The sequence below is a fragment of the Plecotus auritus genome, assembly GCF_963455305.1.
Source record: "Plecotus auritus genome assembly, chromosome: 7".
Lineage (NCBI taxonomy): Eukaryota > Metazoa > Chordata > Mammalia > Chiroptera > Vespertilionidae > Plecotus > Plecotus auritus.
Window position 1 is genome coordinate 108,325,298 of NC_137774.1, and position 17,482 is coordinate 108,342,779.

The 17,482-nt window shown below is 49.7% G+C and overlaps 1 protein-coding gene across 1 annotated transcript in view; it reads left to right on the forward strand.

Annotated features, from left to right (window-relative positions):
* MCC (MCC regulator of WNT signaling pathway) overlaps positions 1-17,482 on the forward strand; it is a gene marked incomplete at its 5' end in the record, with an annotated part of 397,198 nt that overhangs the window by 356,352 nt on the left and 23,364 nt on the right. The window contains 5 exons of the mRNA XM_080682125.1: positions 860-949; positions 2,257-2,405; positions 7,157-7,297; positions 9,376-9,479; positions 13,047-13,230. Of these exons, the coding sequence (XP_080538251.1) occupies positions 860-949; positions 2,257-2,405; positions 7,157-7,297; positions 9,376-9,479; positions 13,047-13,230 (668 nt within the window). The remainder of the gene's footprint in view (positions 1-859; positions 950-2,256; positions 2,406-7,156; positions 7,298-9,375; positions 9,480-13,046; positions 13,231-17,482) is intronic.

The window sequence follows — 17,482 nt, forward strand, 5'->3', positions numbered from 1 at the left end:
AGGGGCTTCCCCAGGGTCCCACACAGGCGGCCTCCCTGTGGAGCTGCAGGGAGATAACCCACTAGTAGTTTTAAGTCTCTCTGAGCTGCAACCTGGACTCCAGCTCCCATTAATCAGCCAGCTGGAGTATGTCACCACTGACAGGTCACTGTGGAGAGGGAGATGTTTTGTCAGGTTCTACAACACTAAGGGGTAGATGCAGAGGTGCTTGCGAGGACTAAGGTTCAGCCCAGGAGGGGACCCTACGTGATGAACCACGGTCTCCCCACTCATAGGACTGCCGGCACTGCCAGCAGGAAAATAGGTTAGGATGGGCGGCCACGGTCGCTATGAGAAGTAGCCCCTCCGCTCTTTGCCACATCTCCAGGCTCATATGTTGAGTCCATCCTAGAGAGATGGTTCAAACTGTACCCTTCCTCTTCCCCAGTAGCCAGCCAGTCTCCACAAGATCAGTTCTCAGCCATCAAGTTGAGTACTTTAGGTCAAAACAGTGTTTCTCAACCAGAAGTGATTTTCTCCCCCAAGGGATAGCTAGTTGGGAGTATCTGGAGACAAATTTGATGGTCACAACGGGAATGCTACTGGTATCTGTGGCTAGAAGCCAGGGATGCTGCTAAACATCCTACAATGCACAGGACAGCCCCCACCACAAAGAGCACCCAACCCCAAAAGTCAGCGGTGTTCGGGTTGAAAACCCTGGGTTAAATGGATGGTAGAAAAATTGGACAAGTGAATTGTTTTTACGATATGAATCAGTGTAGTTGCCATGGTTAACCAGTAGGCCGATACAAACTGTGTGAACAGTTTATCTAGGGAATGCGTGTCCTTTTTTTGATAGTTTGTTGTTTTGCTTTTTAAGATTGCTGAGAGGGTGAAGCTATCCAAGACCAGGTCTGAGTCTTCATCGTCTGATCGGCCCGTCCTGGGCTCAGAAATCAGCAGCATCGGGGTGAGTGTCCATGAGAAGCAAGGCCAGAAAGTTCCCAATAGAGCTGCACAGACAATGGCTTAGAGGTCATGGAGGAACTTCCAAAGTTCACTTCCAGTGAACCAGTTAATTATAATAATAATTACGATTTCCTCCCAGAGTCAGATTAAAATGTACAGTGGTTCCCACGTGGTGAATTACTTCTTCAGCTTTAAGGGAGACTTTTTTTCTTGACTTGAAACTGTTCAGAAAGAAATGATTTAAGTCTAGTTGCTGGTGATGTACGTGAAAGTCTGGAACTGTTTGCTTTCTATCAGCCTGCTCCGCAGAGACTGAGCCGGGAAGCCCTAAAAGAACTTCACCTTTTGCACACCTCCTTGAAAGGCAGTGCCCTCTCCAGTGGGGACAAACGCTGCCTTTGAAGTGAAGCCCAGTGCTCTGACAGACCAGGACCCTCCAGCCCAGCACCAGCGTGCTCATTTGTAGAGCCTGCCAGCACCCAAGGCTAGGCTGAGGGATGGTGGAAAGGCAGCGGTTTAGGTTCCCCGGGGGATACCTTTTAGGATTTGGGATGAGGTTAGGAGAGCCAGTTGTTTGATCCACAGGGGTAGAGAGAGCCTGAATGGCACTTTTAAGGTCCTAATTTAGAATGCTACGCTGAGCAAAATTTGCATGCATCCAGATTCCATGCCAAATTTAAATTATGAAATTAAAGGAGTCGGCCACTCTCCATGGCTATAGCAGCCAGGGACAAGGGCCTGGAGTGGCAGGGGTTCAGGAAGGGGGAAGGGAGTCCACACTCTGCTCAATATCCAACACGTTGGGGACTCTCAGGAGGCATTATCCCCAGCAGCATGCATTTGAAGGATGCAGCTGTATTTTGGTCCTGTTTCTGTATTGCTTTCACAGCACATAGTTAGCTTTCTGCACTAGAATTATATACAAACTGAGAAAGATCAGGGTAACCATCTCCTGGGGCCTGATCCTCAGGAATAGAAGCTTTTTTTTTTTTTTTTAAATATATTTTATTGATTTTTTACAGAGAGGAAGGGAGAGGGATAGAGAGTTAGAAACATCGATGAGAGAGAAACATCGATCAGCTGCCTCCTGCACACCCCCTACTGGGTATGTGCCTGCAACCAAGGTACATGCCCTTGACTGGAATCGAACCTGAGACCCTTGAGTCCGCAGGCTGACGCTCTATCCACGGAGCCAAACCGGTTAGGGCAGGAATAGAAGCTTTAAATAATTTTGCATGCAAAGCATGCTGGGGGTCAGTGTTCCTGAAGTGACACTGTCCCAACGGGGATTCATGCTCGCCTGTACAGGTATCCAGCAGCGTGGCGGAACACCTGGCCCACTCTCTTCAGGACTGCTCCAACATCCAAGAGATCTTCCAAACGCTCTACTCACATGGATCTGCCATCTCCGAAAGCAAAATTAGAGAGTTTGAGGTGGAAACAGAACGGTTGAACAGGTAAAGGGAAACCTGTATACTTGCGTGGTGGTGGGAGGGGCCCTCCTTCCCCTTTGCAAAGATCGATTGAAGTGGGCTTGTGTATTGTGGTGCTGTGATGCTGTCAGGCTAGTGGGTGGGAGTTCCACCACCTTGCTCATCACAGGAGCGCTTACAGCAAGCAGGCGGGGCTGGCTTCACAGGCGGGAGGCCTGAGACTCGAATGTGTGGGGCCTCGTACTCGGAAGGACCCCACGCTTGCTTTACTGCTCTGCTCTCACTGTTTTAAATTCTTTTTATATATATAACTAGAGGCCCAGTGCACAGGTGGGGTGGGGTCCGGCAGGCCTAGCCCCAATCAGCGGATTGAGGCTGGGCCTGTCAGGAGGAGGAGACTGGCAGGAGGTTGGCCAGCCACCCGCCCCAGTCAAAGCCAGGCCAGCCAGAGGGAGGGACTGTAGGCAGTGGACCGGCCGGCCCCACCCCCGAATGGGGTAGAGAGGCCGATCAGGGGTCAGCGCCCTGGGGAGGGGCCGTGGGAGGTTGGCCGGCCAGCCCCACCCCAATTGTTATTTACGGCATTCTGGTCACTGGCTTTTTATTTATATATATATATATATATATATATATATATATATATATACATATATATATATATATATATATACACACACACACACACATACATATATATATATATATATATATATATATATATATATATATGTGGATATATATATTTTTTATTATTGATTTCAGAGAGGAAGGGAGAGAGAGAGAGAGAAACATCAATGATGAGTGAGAATCATTTATTGGCTGCCTCCTGCAGGCCCCACACTGGGGATCAAGCTCACAACCTGGGCATGTGCCCTGATCAGGAATCAAACCGTGACCTCCTGGGTCATAGGTCGATGCTCAACCACTGAGCCATGCCTGCTGGGCTGTTTTAAATTCTTATGAACGAGGGGCCGGCCTTTTCATTTGGCACTGCCCATTGGAAATTATGTTGTAATTCCCGGAGCAGTTCATTCAGGATGACAAATAGGTCAGAATGACAACATGGCCACCAAGCATGCAGGCCTGTGCTGCTGAGAACCACAGAGAAAGTTCTGGAATGTTGAGTCAGCATCCCAGAGACACCGGGAGGCACCAGGAGCCAGCCGTGGCAATCGGATAGAGGCACTCCCGCGGTCCACAGGGCGTGCTGCTCTGAACCTCCCTGTTCTAACTGAGGGCTGCCTAATTTTATTTATGGTTTTTGCAAATGTGCACAATCCTCAGTACGTATATTCTATCTTACTTACAACAGTTTGCCATGTACCCAGTTTTATGGATTCCTCCCAAGTCTCCCAACAGAGGTAGTTTGAGTTTGCAAAGACTGGCTTGTGTGTCCTTCCAGCAATGAGAAAGAGCTGCTAAAAAAAAAAAAGGCAAAGGACCAGAGCCAGACCATGGTAACCACACTGACTCAGAGTCAGTCCCGTGGTGGCAGAATGGACTGTCGGGTCTCACCCGAGTGTGATGTGGCTGCCTCGACCTCCCAGTCTTCAGGGGGAGGGCACAGTAAGAACTGGAAAGGCTTATGAACTAACCAGGAAGAAATGTGCAGGCCCTTCCCATCTACCATTGCTTAATACCATTCCCCTTGCGTGTGGCAAACCTGAATAAATTGAATTACTGTGTTAGTCCTCCCTGACTTGAAGCTGTTTAATACTGTGCTTGGGAACGAAGGAAATGTGGCAAATCTAGGTCATTTTAAATCTTGAAATTAAATGGTTTCCGTATTAAATCCGAAATACTTAGGAGTGGCAGTCCTGATGATTACCTTGTAGCAGGGAAGAAGCAGCCCGCTTTGTACCCCAGGCCCGGGGGTGCTCAAAAATGGAAGCAGATGTGCCCTTTGCAATTTAATGAAGTCAGCTGCCTCAGGGGCCCTGGTTTTAGTGAGGATCTCCTCTCTACAGATTCGGGGATTTAACAAGCCTGCTTTGTAGTTGAGCTTGAGGGAGGCTCCTTTCTCTTCAGTGATGTGCACCTAGAAGAGACCCAAGAAGGAGGAAATATTTGGTGCTGTAGCTCACATTATTGTGGTGTTAACGGTTCACAAAGGGCGCTCACAGACAACCACTTAATCACCACCGTGGGAGGGCGGGATAGTCCCATTTTGCAAATGAGAAAACACAGGCTTCCAGGATGAGTGACTCGCCCCAATCCAGAGCTAGGAATTAGCCTCGTCAGAAACCAAGCCCTGCCCTTTGACGTTGCCTCCATTGTCCTCTCTACAGTTGTAGCTGCAGCTATAGCGTGGGAGTTCTTAAAAATAATCTAACAGTAGGCCCTCACGTCTGTTATTTAGCTGCGTATGGCGACGTTGGAGGCCCATTACACTCCAAAAAATGACAGCCTTTAACTTTGTGTGTGTGTGTGTGTGTGTGTGTGTGTGTGTGTGTATTGGCGGGGAGAGTCATACTCCTCAAAAGTGCTTCCTCGTTTAACCTACTGCGTGCTAAGCTACTTGGCATGCAAAAGAAAGTAAAACAGACATGGTCCCTGCTAGGGACCGAGACAAAAAGCAAAGGAATAAGATCATAAGAAAGCTCCAAGTCAGAATTGATTTTTGATAGGTGGCCAGGGAAGGCATCTCGGAAGAGGAAATGTTTAAGTTGAGATTTTAAGAGGAAAAAGGAGCGCCCATGTGGCAAAGTAAGAAGTGTCTCATGGGCCAACTTAATCAGTCGCGAGGTTGGCATGAAGTAGAATATGTCCAGAGGCCAATAGAGCTAAAATAGAGTAAGTGAGAGGAGGAGTTACGTGAGAGAAGGAGGCAGAATAGGCAGGGCTGGGTGGGATATGGATTTTGAGGCCAAGGACAAAGTTTACTCTTTATCCTAAGAGTCAGTGAACGCTGTTTGAGGGTGTTAAGTAGGGGGGAGAACAGATCTGATCTAGATTTTGAAGGATTACTCAGGTGTGAGGAATGGAAAGGGTGGGGCCAGAGCAGAAGCTGAGAGGGTCTGCAGCGGGCCCGCGTGGCCTAAACGGAGAGGATGTGAAGGGGCGGGGACAGTATTTGTTTACTGGTGAAATCAAGGGAAACGGTGTCTGGTTTAGATCTGGATCTGAGAGAGAGGGATGGTCTCAGAGATCCTCAGGTAGCTCACCTGTGTAGTTGGGTAGATGATGGAGGCATTGACTGAGTTGAGGGAGGACAAGGTTTGGGGAAAATCAAGAGTCCTGCTGGAGAGAGTTACATCTGAAGTGTCCCTGTGACAACCAAACAGAAAAACCAGTAAACAGAAGAGAGGTCTGGGCTGGGGAAATGTGGGAGCCACGGGAATATAAATGCCTGTTAAAGCCATGGGACGGGATAAACAGCACCTCCATGGGGACAGTATTGACAGAGGAGGGGGTCGGGGCCTGAGTCCTGAGGAAATGCCAACACTTTTATAGACAACAGGAGCCAGCAAAGGAGACAGAAGAAATAGCCTTTAAGGCAGGAGGAAAACCAGCAGAGACCTGTCATGGCCCAAGCGAAGGAGAACATTTCAAGAGGAAGGAGTGGCCCATTCACCGGGTGTTCCCTGAGAAGGCCTCTAAGACAGCTTTGGCCCCCGGAGGTCTGGGAGCTGGAAAACAGTTTCATCTGATTCGTGGGGACCAAATGTATGCAGAAGCAAGCTGAAGTTAATGAGATAGTAGGGACTGTCAGGAAGTCTCCGTGTGAACAAGGATAGACAAGTATGTTCTCGCAACACCTTGCATCGAACTGACCTGAGGCCGCCTAAGCCTCACAGTGTCTTAGTGTTCACTAGGCATCTCCCATGTGGCGAGTGTCTCTGTGTTCTGTACTCAGATATATGGCTGTAAGATTGATTCTCAAGCCTCTTAACACGTCAAGAGTCACTTGCATTTTGTGAGTGACACCCTCTGTCTCTGTCGGACTTGGTGGTCAGAGCACTACAAAAGGGTGGGGCCCCGGGGAAAAGAGGGTCCGTGTCCTGGGACAGAAAACGGAGGAGCTGAAGGCTTTTCTGATTTTGTCATAAGCTCATCTGCTCTGAATGTGTAGTTGTGATTTGTGTAAAGCCCAGTGTCCCCACTGCTTGTCCTGCTGGGAGTTAGCAGCTGCAGGATGTCGACCTGGAAGGAGCTATGGACACGCTCCACAGTTCCTGGTCCTCTTCCCGGTGAGGCCTGCGGGCGGTTTCTCTCTCTCACTAACTCGCCTTTTGCTTCTGCTCTGTAGCTAGCGATTAAGAGCACAGGATCTGGGGTCAAACTGGCTGGTTCAGACCCCAGGACAAGGTACTTAACTTTTCTGTGCCTCCATGTCCTCCTCTGAGAAATGGAGATAATAATACTTAATGCAAAAGGCAATGGAGAGGGTTACTGAGCAAGGGCGCAGCGCGTGGTCGCTATAACTATGATGCTGTTTTTCGTCTGTCCTTGTGGAAAGTGGTTTATTGAAGTAGACTAGTCACGCCCTCATGAGGGCCTGAGGCCATGCAGTCAGCTCCTTTCCCTGGTACATGGTCGAAGGCTGGGTGGGAAATAACTGGGCGCTTATTCTCATTTCTACTTCACACAGTGACCCTTCTACCTACAGTCACTTCCTTTATTTGTTTCATGTCAGTTACATTTGCTAAAACATCTGACGGGCTCACATCATGACCTGCATTTCCAGCCTGAAGCCGGATTAGACTACTAAAATATTGGCAAATTAATTGTGATCCTGGTGTGGAATTGTGAAAGAGATTTTTCTTCCTTTGTAGCCGTATTGAACACCTCAAATCCCAAAATGACCTCCTGACCATCACCCTGGAAGAATGCAAAAGCAACGCCGAGAGGATGAGCATGCTGGTGGGCAAATACGAATCCAACGCCACAGCTCTGCGGCTGGCCCTGCAGTACAGGTGGGACGCGGAGGGCGGGCCACTGCCACGCAGAAAGGCATCCGTAGTAACCTTCTGCATGAGTGGAAAGCGGGCGTTCAGAGGACACCGGGGGGGGGGGTTGGACCAGCAAATACTCGTGCGGTACATATTGAAAATCAATGAGCACCCTGTCGCCATTAAGGAAATAAGAATAATGGGTATGGTGTTAGTAAGGAAGTCGGTGTCTGCCAGCACATTCAGCTTCACTGTTATTTCACTCAAGTAACGTCAATCAAAATATCAGTCTTTGCGTTACATATTCATTTGTAGTTCTTTTCAGTATTTATTCATGGTCGGACATACTTTACGTTGTTGTAAATCTAGTGCATTCCATTTCTTCCACGTGTGACAGTTGTGTAATGTTGCTTAGGGGCCTCCATGTACTTTGGTTGTATCCCCTGCATCAGGTTTGTATATTGTTTTTTTTTTTACCCATTTTTCTGAAAGACTTGTGCAGACTTTGACATTGAAAATAATTCTGTGGTGAACAATTTAATGCAGGTAATATCTTCATTCTTTTTAACATTTTCCTGGGGATAAAATACCTGAAGCAGGAATTGTAGGTCAAAGGATAATAAGAATATTTTCACGGCTCCTCAGGCAAGCTGCCCGTTTTCCCATAAAAACAAGCCAGTCTGAATAACTATGATGCATTCACTGATGAGCAAGTAGCGTATGAACGTACCACCTCTTTTAAGCCTCATCGTCTTTGGAATTTATCTACTTTTAAATGACTGTTTTTAATAGCTACCAAGGTATGCCTATGATTGTCTTCATAGGTTTATTTTATTAGTGTCACCACCTAAGCATATTTACCAGGTTCCCAGCGTAGCGATTGTATCTTACTCTTGGCATCCTCTAAAAAGTTCGATATTGTTTTAAGAAACATTGTTTCTTCAGGAAACAAAATCAAACCAAAATATACAAGGGAGCAGGCACCCTTGCTCACAGGCACACCACAGCAAACAGGTAGCCCAGTGTGGCTAACGCCGAGCCAGCCGCTCGGCACCACAGGCTGCCTTCCGTCCCCGCCTCTCTGCCCTGGAAGGAGGGGTGCCAGCACCCAGGGCTCCTGACGGGGCCCTTTTCCTTACCTCTCAGTGGAGGAAGATGAAAGGAGAAGCCGTCAAAAAACAGATGGTTGTTGAGTTAAGCAGTATCCCCCTGCTCAGCGTAGAGACGCTGATCAGTTATTTGCTTAGGGGTGGGTTTCCGCGGGCATCTTGTCCCAGACCCCTCGGCACTATGCACGTGCTCCGCGGCCTGTGGCTCCCTGGGGGTCCCCAGTGGCAATGAGAAGGGGTCACTTTTTGATCCTCTACCTGGTGTGCCCATGATAATGGGCAGAAAGACTGTTTTTTTCTTTTAGAAATCCAAACTCATACTCTGGTCAGAGAACTTACATTTCATGAGGCAATTTTACAAGTATCTACAGAACTGGGAGCCACATGTGACTATGAAACGTGAAATATGGCTACTGCAACCCAGGAGCTGGATTTTTCATTTCACTGAGCTTACTTTCTGTTTTGTTTTTCTTTAAATAGCCACATGTGGCTAGTGGCTACTGTATTGAATAGTGCAGATCTAGGTCAAAATAGTCTCCTTTCTGGGATGTAACATTAGTTCTCTATTATTATATAACTATTATTATGTCACAGTTTTTAGGGTCAAGAATCTGGGAGTGATTTAGCTAGGTGGTTCCGATTCAGGGTCTTCTAAGAGGTCCTGGGAGCCGTCCGCCCGGTACAGTGTGGAACCGGACTAAACAAGGGTGTGGACACCCGCATGAGGGTTGGATTACCGTTCCCTCTTGGTGGATCACCCAAAGGGCAGCCACCTTGCCTCTCCCACATGTATTGTTTCTTGTATTTTTCGGGATCCTGGTTTAAAGTTAGACGACAGGGGCAGAGCATAGTAGGGCACGCCTGGGCTCTGTCCAGGGTGTTTTCTGGCGGACAGGACGCAGGGCTGGAGCCGGGCTGGAGCCGGGGGAACAGCGCTGCGGTGAGGAGGCTCCGGTCCGTGGCCCGAGCTGAGATGCCTGTGCTCTGTTTCAGCGAGCAGTGCATAGAAGCCTACGAACTCCTCCTGGCGCTGGCCGAGAGCGAGCAGAGCCTCATCCTGGAGCAGTTCCGGGCGGCAGGTGTGGGGTCCTCCCCTGGTGAGTGTGGCCCGACCCCTGCCCCTCTCCCACATTTTGTCGCCCGCCTCTTCTGCCCCACTGCCCCCCTCTCGGCTGCTGGCATTGGATCAGCCCCTACCCCCCCCCCCCGCCACACACACACACACACACACACACACACACACACACAACATGAAATTCGCTTGTCAAGTGTGCTTTTCGTTTTTTTCCTCATGACTGAGTGAGTCGATTGTTTAGTTGAATGCGGCAAGAACTGGAGTGGAAACAGAATTACAGACCAGTTAAAACAAACAAGCCCTCTTAGGAAACATCCTCCGGGCTGACAGTAGGCCCAGACGGAGCGGAGGCCCACGTTCGAGATGAAAGGGACCGGCGTCTCCACAGCTTCTCTGTGGTGCTGGTGGCCGAGGGCCCTTCGCCGCCCACGCCGCCTTTGCCCATCGCGCAGCTGCTGTTGGCTGTGCCCTTGCTCCAGGTCTGCTCCTTCGGGGAGTCTGAAGCATGAGTTCCCTCCACCTGTCTCCAGGTGTCTCGTGAGCACAGAAGATCGTTCCCCACCCTGCGCTCATCACTCACAGAACACTAATGCCTGGCCCTGCCCCGAGGTGGAGCACAGGTGTATGCCCGCCTCCCTCCTGCCCCAGGGGCCCTGTGTCCTGTCGGCCTATTTGCCCCTCCAGGCCTGCACTGTCCCCACTTCTGTCCTCCATTTTGAGTCACTAGAAGGAGTATTAATTGAAAAAGACACAAGCGTGGCATCCTAATTAGCAGCATTGGCTGAAACCTCACCTGACTGCAGCCCTCGCCCTTGCAATAAGGTGAGGCGGTCTGCAGTAGAACTGGTGCGTGGGAAGCAAGAGAGATCGGGAAAGAGGGGTTCCCCCTGCAGTACCGAGGCTGGAGCCCACACTTTATAACAGCAGCAGCTCCAGAGAAGTAACAGCAAGTAAACAGAAAACGGAAGTGACCGGTCACCAGTGATGGGCGGTGTGGGCAGGCCGAGCATCCCCAGACGGGGCCAGGAGCTGTGAGCCCCATCGGGGCTTGTCCTTCCAGGACACGCCTTGCAAAGGTCACCCTTGGGGCACCTCTGGAATGAGTGTCCCCATCCCGCCAGGTCCCCCCTTGTCTGGGGTGTAGCTTTTGCACGGAACACCCACATCGTTTTCCTCCTTCAGTATTGATGTGGGCAGGAACCTGAAACGGTCTGAGGGAAAGGAAGCATCCTGGGCATTCATTTCCTGCTTCACGTTACCCAGCGCGGTAGCAGGCCTCTGTCTGCACGGCGCCATCCTCCACTCCTCTCTCTGGTATTTTTTTTTTTTAATAGTATTACCATCTCAGCCCAGAAGTAGAAACTCTGCCAGCATTTCCATTAGAAACTTCATTTTTCAGGGTCTTGTAACTGAACCATAAAACTTTATTCCTCATTTTAAACAGATCCTAAAATGATCTTGGCCTGCTGTCAAGTTTTTTTTAAATATATGTATTAAGAAAACCGATCAATTAAAGGGGAGGAAATCAATCATCTTGTTTCCAGTTTGTGTCAGAGGAATGTTTTAAACCATTTTGTCCTTGAATGATACCTTTCATTAGGCTTACATCTACTCTTCACAGTTACTTGGCAGGAGCTGGGAAATATTATTTGTGGGAAGAAGAAAGGCACGAAGGTGGTCAGCAATGGCCCGAGGGAGGCCCGGGCACCTTACCCTGCAGACACTCTCCGTGAGGCTGAGTCTGCTTCCTTTCTAGCGGTCCCCTCTTCAGTCTCCGTCCTGCTGGCAGTGGCAGGACCTGTCATCCTGCCCTAACGAGCCATATAGCTGCTCAGCAAAGAGGACTAGTGAGTGGCATTTCCCCACAGTGTCCATTATTGGCGGTGGGGGGGATTGTTTCTTGTTGATGGCACAGGCACTCAGTACGTTCATTCTACATGATTTAGTCGAGTGGGTTTCAAACTGTCTCAAGGTGGAGGAGTTTCTTTGGGCCTCGGCAGTGGGCTTAGACTCAGGGTTGGGCAGCTGAATGCATGACTCTACCCCTGCCCACTTCAGCCAGATCCACATTTACTATTTTTGTATCTTGAGCTTTGGCATAAGATTTTTATTGAAAATATTTAGAAGACCATGGATCTAGGCTGTAGAGGTAGCAAATTGGTAACTTGTTTGACCAGTACATTTGCTTATTTGTTTGTTTGTGTTTGTGGTTGTTGTTAGTCCTCACCCAAGAATATTTTTTCCGTTGATTTTTAGAGAGTGGAAGGCAGGAGGGGAGAGAGAGAAAAAGAGAGAGAGAGAGAGAGAGAGAGAGAGAGAAGAACATTGATATGACAGAGACACATCTATTGATTGCCTCCTGCAAGTGCCCCAACCAGGGCTGGGGATCGAACCTGCAATCCAGGTATGTGCCCTTGTCTGGGAATCAAACCCAAGACCCTTCAGTGAGTTGGCCGATGCTCTAACCACTGACCCACACTGGCCAGGGCAGGATGGGTTTTGTGGTGGTTGTTTTTAAATGTTTTTATTGATTTCAGAGAGAGGAAGGTAGAAGAAAAGAGGGACAGAAACATCAATGATGGGAGAAAATCATTGATCAGCTGCTTCCTACAAGGCCCTATTGGGGATTGAGCCTGAAACCCAGGCATGTGTCCTGACCAGGAATTGAACTGTGTCTTCATGGTTCATGGGTCAATGCTCAACCACTAAGCCATACCAGCCATGTTTTTCCATTGAATTTTAGAAAGAGTGGAAGGGAGGAGGAGAGACAGATAGGGAAACATCAATGTGAGAGAGACCCATCGATTGGTTACCTCCCACATGCGCCCTGACCAGGGCCAGGGATTAAATTGAGCATGCAACCAAGGTATGTGCCCTTGACTGGAGTCGAACCCAGGACCCTTGTGTCTGCGAGCTGAATGTAGTCCCCAAACCAGCTAGGGCAACAGTACAGTTTTTTCCTGGGCAGGGCATTCACTGGCTCCGTGCTGGTGGCCTCCACTCCTGACCTCTTGCTCCAGCCCAGTTACCTGGCTCCTGAAGGCATCTGAACTGCCACTGACGGTGACACAGCTGAGAAGGAGGTCAGGGTAGCAGCGGGGCAGAAACGGGGAGCCAATCTCAGGTTCTCACTTTGACCATGAGGTTTGTCACCGTTGTGTACTCGAAGCTCTAACCAAAACTGTATGCCCCGGAGATATGACGGCGTTTTTCCTCCGGGGCTCCCAGCCCTCGTTCACAGGGAAGTGCCAGCACAGGGGAAGTGGCCCAGCAGCGGGCTTGTGGCGGGGTGGGAAGAGAAGCCAGGAGCCTGGATAATTAGGAAATCATAGCTGTCAGAGCTGGAAGCAGGCCTCAGAGGCCACATCGGCCAGCCCTTCGTTTGTGGGTGAGGACAGGGGAGCCGAGAGCAGAGGGATGCTTTCCGAAGCCCAGCTCCCGAGTGGCAGAGCCAGGTCGGCACGGCGCCCCTGCTGGTTCCTCCCCACCCTGCCGCCTCGGCCCTGAGCAGTGAGGGCTGGTCCCCCAGACTTGTTCCCGGGCTTGCCGTGCCTAGGCCTGTGCTGACTGATCCATTGGCTTCTCTCAGGAGACCAGTCGGGGGATGAGAACATCACTCAGATGCTGAAGCGAGCCCACGACTGCAGGAAGACGGCCGAGAACGCAGCCAAGGCCCTGCTCATGAAGCTGGACGGCAGCTGCGGGGGTGCCTTCGCCGTGGCCGGCTGTAGCGTGCAGCCCTGGGAGAGCCTGTCCTCCAACAGCCACACCAGGTACCTCTGGGCCTGTGCGGTGGACATGTGTCCGCGTGTCATCTGCTCACTGGGCGTGGCACACAGTGGCCAGGCTCGTGGGGGGGGGGGGGGGAAGAGCGTGGGTGAGGGCAGATTCTCTCCTGGCCTGCAGCCTGCTCCCTCCAAGGGGGAGTCAGAGTGGGAGGGTCAGGAAGGGCCTTCTCGCTTGTGGGAACTGCAACCCAGAGAGAAGGAGTGATTTGTTCCACCCAGTGGGCGGGCTGGCACCGCACCGGCCTGCCCGTCAGGGCTCCTTCTCCTGTTTTGCTTCGTTTTCCTGTTTTCCATTTCTTTATAGTGATTGATCTCCCAGGAGCATTTGGGACAGCTCTTTGTTGCAAATAAGCCCTAGTCACCTGAGGCCCAGACCCCTGCACGGTTTCCAGGCCCCGTCCTCTCCCTTCCTCCCGAGTCTCTGTCCTCTGTGAGCTCCTCCCGGGGAATAGCGGCCTCCTGGCCTCACCTCTTGTCTCGGGCGACGCCATCTCCATAGCGCGTGCTTAACAGGTGCTTGATCATGAGCCTGAGTTCAGGTCTGAGCATCTAGAAAACTGAAGTGAGTACTCGAAAAAGATGAGGAGGACAGCAGGGAAGACCTGCCACGCATAACCTGCTGGAGCTTCTGGATTCTTCTGGGTGAGGGGTGGGGGCGTCCATGAAACTTTTGAATGAAACCTTTTCTAGTGATCTTCTCTTTGCTTGCCACCGAAGCCCTAAAAATATGAATGCCTTCCCTTTCCATACCAGCTCTCAGTCTAGGAAGTACTTTGTTGGGAATTCTTATGTGATAACTAAATCTTAAAAGACAAGAGGGGTAACGTACCCCCATTTTCACAGGTGAAAAAACCTGGGCTTAGAGACGTGTAAGCGACTTGCCCAGATGAGGCCGCAGGGCTGGTAGACGAGAGGGAAATCAGGGCTCAAACCAGGACGTCAGCACCAAGCGTATCGTTGTTCCCACTCTACCAGGTTGGACCTCATGACATTAAAACACGGTGTTGTCCTGCCGGCGAGGCTCAGTGGTTGAGCGTCGACCTATGAACCAGGAAGTCACAGTTCGATTCCCAATCAGAGCAATGCCCGGGTTGTGGGCTCAATCCCAGCGGGGGGGCGGGGGGGGACGGTGGAGGTGCAGGAGGCAGCAAATCAATGATTTTCTCTCATCATTGGTGTTTCTGACTCTCCCTTTCCCTTCCTCTCTGAAATCAATAAAAATATTTTTTTAAAAACACACACACAAAAGCCCAGTGTGTACTTGCAGATCAAGTGACTAGAACCACATAAGGATAGATGGACTCTCAAGAGCCGAAGGAGAAATACTGATGTCTCCTTGGTGCCTGAGACCAATTCACTGTTTCCGTCTCTCTTTCCCACGGCAGAACACAGTCATCTACCCAGGTGCATTCATTTACCTGTCCTGGCCCTGGTGCCTCAGGAAAGGGGACGTCCCCAACGAGGCACTTGGCCAGGTGCCCACAAACACAAGAGATTCATTTTCTCTCAACTCCACCAACAATTGTCTTATTCAGTGAAGCACAGATTATAATTTATTTCTTTCTAAAAACCAGATTCTTCTGTCTGAACGCAGAAAGCAGATGATCTTCTTAATGGCTTTTCCAGATGTGTGCAATCCATAATTTCCGTGTTCATTTAGAACAGAATGTAGTTCTCGTCTTGTCAGTGATCTTGCTGTTGAATTAGTGAGCATAAGAATTGGGTTGACAGGAAATGCGTGCTATTCCAGTATCTTATAAAGCGAGTGCTACAGTTTTTTGCTCACACCTCCCAACCCCAAAAATAATTTCCTTGTTTTAATCCAAATCAGAGACAAATTTGGAGTCAGGAATGGGAACTCTCACCATTCATTTAGTAGAAATCCTGGTTTTGAAAATTTGTTAGAAATACTGAGACATAGATGAGCCTTGATTTTGAGGCAATTTTCATAAAGACACTTACTTTTAGATCACACATCTCAGCAGGTCAAGATCAATTCAGCACACAGCCCCTATTTTCAAGGGTGAGCTCACTGAAGAATGGCCCTCCAACTAGTTTCCGTCACCAGTGGGTCCTCCCAGCAAAGGACAGAGGACTTCAGCTCAGATTTCACTCCGTTCTTCCTAAAAGTTCACCTTCCCACACCCACCCAAATCAGAGCAGCTCAGAGGGGATACAAAAGAACCGCACACAGGGCTGTCATGTGCACCCCACATTCTCAGGTCATGACTCAACTAGACTACCTTATGCTGAACATGGGCTCAAACTCCACCAAGCCCTTCTATCTAATAATTCATTTTTTTTTGTAAATCTTGCCATTCTAGTTCAGACATCCTCCCATGTCCAGTTTATGGAAGAAAGAAAGAAAAGGGGCTTCCTGGGTTGGGGCTTTATGTGGCTCTGTACATGCCCGTTCCCCCACCGTAACCACTGGTGTAGAGAATGCCAATCAGAGTATCCGTCAGCTGCTCCTCGGGGGTCTCAGGGAGAGAATGCTGAGTGCCAGGCCCCGGGGCCTGCCTGGCGGCACACGGACAGCTCCTGATAGCAAGAACGTCATGGTTTTGGAAAGGGGCAGAAGAGTAGTGACCAGCAAGGAGAATAAAAAGTGGTAACTCCCGACCAGCATGGCTCAGTGGTTGAGCGTTGACATATAAACCAGGAGGTCATGGTTCGATTCCCAGTCGGGGCACATGCCCGGGTTTGCGGGCTCGATCCCCAGGATGGGGTGTGCAGGAGGCAACCGATCAATGATTCTCTCTCATCATTGATGCTTCTCTCTCTCTCCCTCTCCCTTCCTAAAATCAATAAAAATATATATATTTTTTTAAAGTGGCAGCTAGCCCATCCGTTGACTGTTGGCAGGAACCCAGGGACACTGCTGTTTTACTCTTGAAAAGAGCCCTGGCCTCATCCGAAAGTGTAATCATCTTAATGGACAGTAACTAGGTAATGTTGGTAGCCTGGAGCACTTTGTCAACATTATCACAGCAGAAAGGCAAATGGACTAAACTGCTGGAAGTGGGAATTCTTAAACCCACCCTTTCTGTCAAGCATCACAATTTCAGTTCATTTGGTAGAAGCACAGTCATCTATCTCAATCTACAACAGAACATATGCCTAAGACAGAATAAGCCGCTCAGCAAGTCTCTCGCAAAGACTAGAATTGAGTCCCTTTTGTCCCCCTATCAGGTGGGGAACCACGGCGAGCCGTGTGAGAATGGGGATTGCAGCCTTGTGGTGAGCCCTGGGCACTGCCAGGGAGCCAGGATGCCGCCTGGCTGACCACACTGGGCATACCCCGAAATCGGAATGGAGGGCAGTGGCGCTCAGGATGCCCAGCCCTCGCCCTCTAAGCTGGTCTTAAGATAAAGGCTCCGTGGGACGGAATCATGCCCACTGAAAGGATGAATGGGACTGAAGCAACCATCCGCTTAGGACAGGCCCGTGCCGCCAGCAGCAGCAAGCTGCAGGGAATAAGAGTCGGACCAGACCTGGCTGCCGGAATGGTCACCTTTACGTGTTTCTGAAAAACATCCAAGTCTCAGAAGAGTGCACTGGAAGCCTTGGGGTTCATGCTTGAAGTGTTTGGAAATCCTCAAGTCCCACTCAGACCCATTCCCCACCATGCCTGCGTGGTGCGCGGGCCTCCTGCCCAGACACCTGGTCACTTATCTGCTAGGTCCTATGAAAACTAGGTAGACACCTGAAATGCTTTTTTTTTTTTCTTTAAGACCTAACTTCCTGATTTCAAAAGAATTAAATGCTCACTGTAAAAATAAAACCAGGCATTACAGCCCTAGCCAGTTTGGCTCAGTGTATAGAGCATCGACTTGAGGACTCAAGGATCACCAGTTCGATTCTGGTCAAGGGCACATGCCCAGGTTGCGAACTCAGTCCCCAGTAGGGGGCGTGCAGGAGGCAGCCAATCAATGATTCCCTCTCATCATTGATGTTTCTATCTCTCTCTTTCTCTCCCTTCCTCTCTGAAATCAATCAAAATATGTGTTTTTAAAAAAAAAAAACAGGCATTACATAAAATTCTCCACGCTAAGACCCTCACTGGAAAGGATACTGCCGACAGTTTGGGGTATATTCCCACAGATTGTCCATTTTTTTATTAAGACCCTTGGTTGCCAGTGACAGAAAGGACTGAAATAGCTTGGACAAAAGGGGATCTTGCTAGAACAATATCGGATCTCCACATAGGAGCTGCCTCCCGGGATGAAGGCAGAGA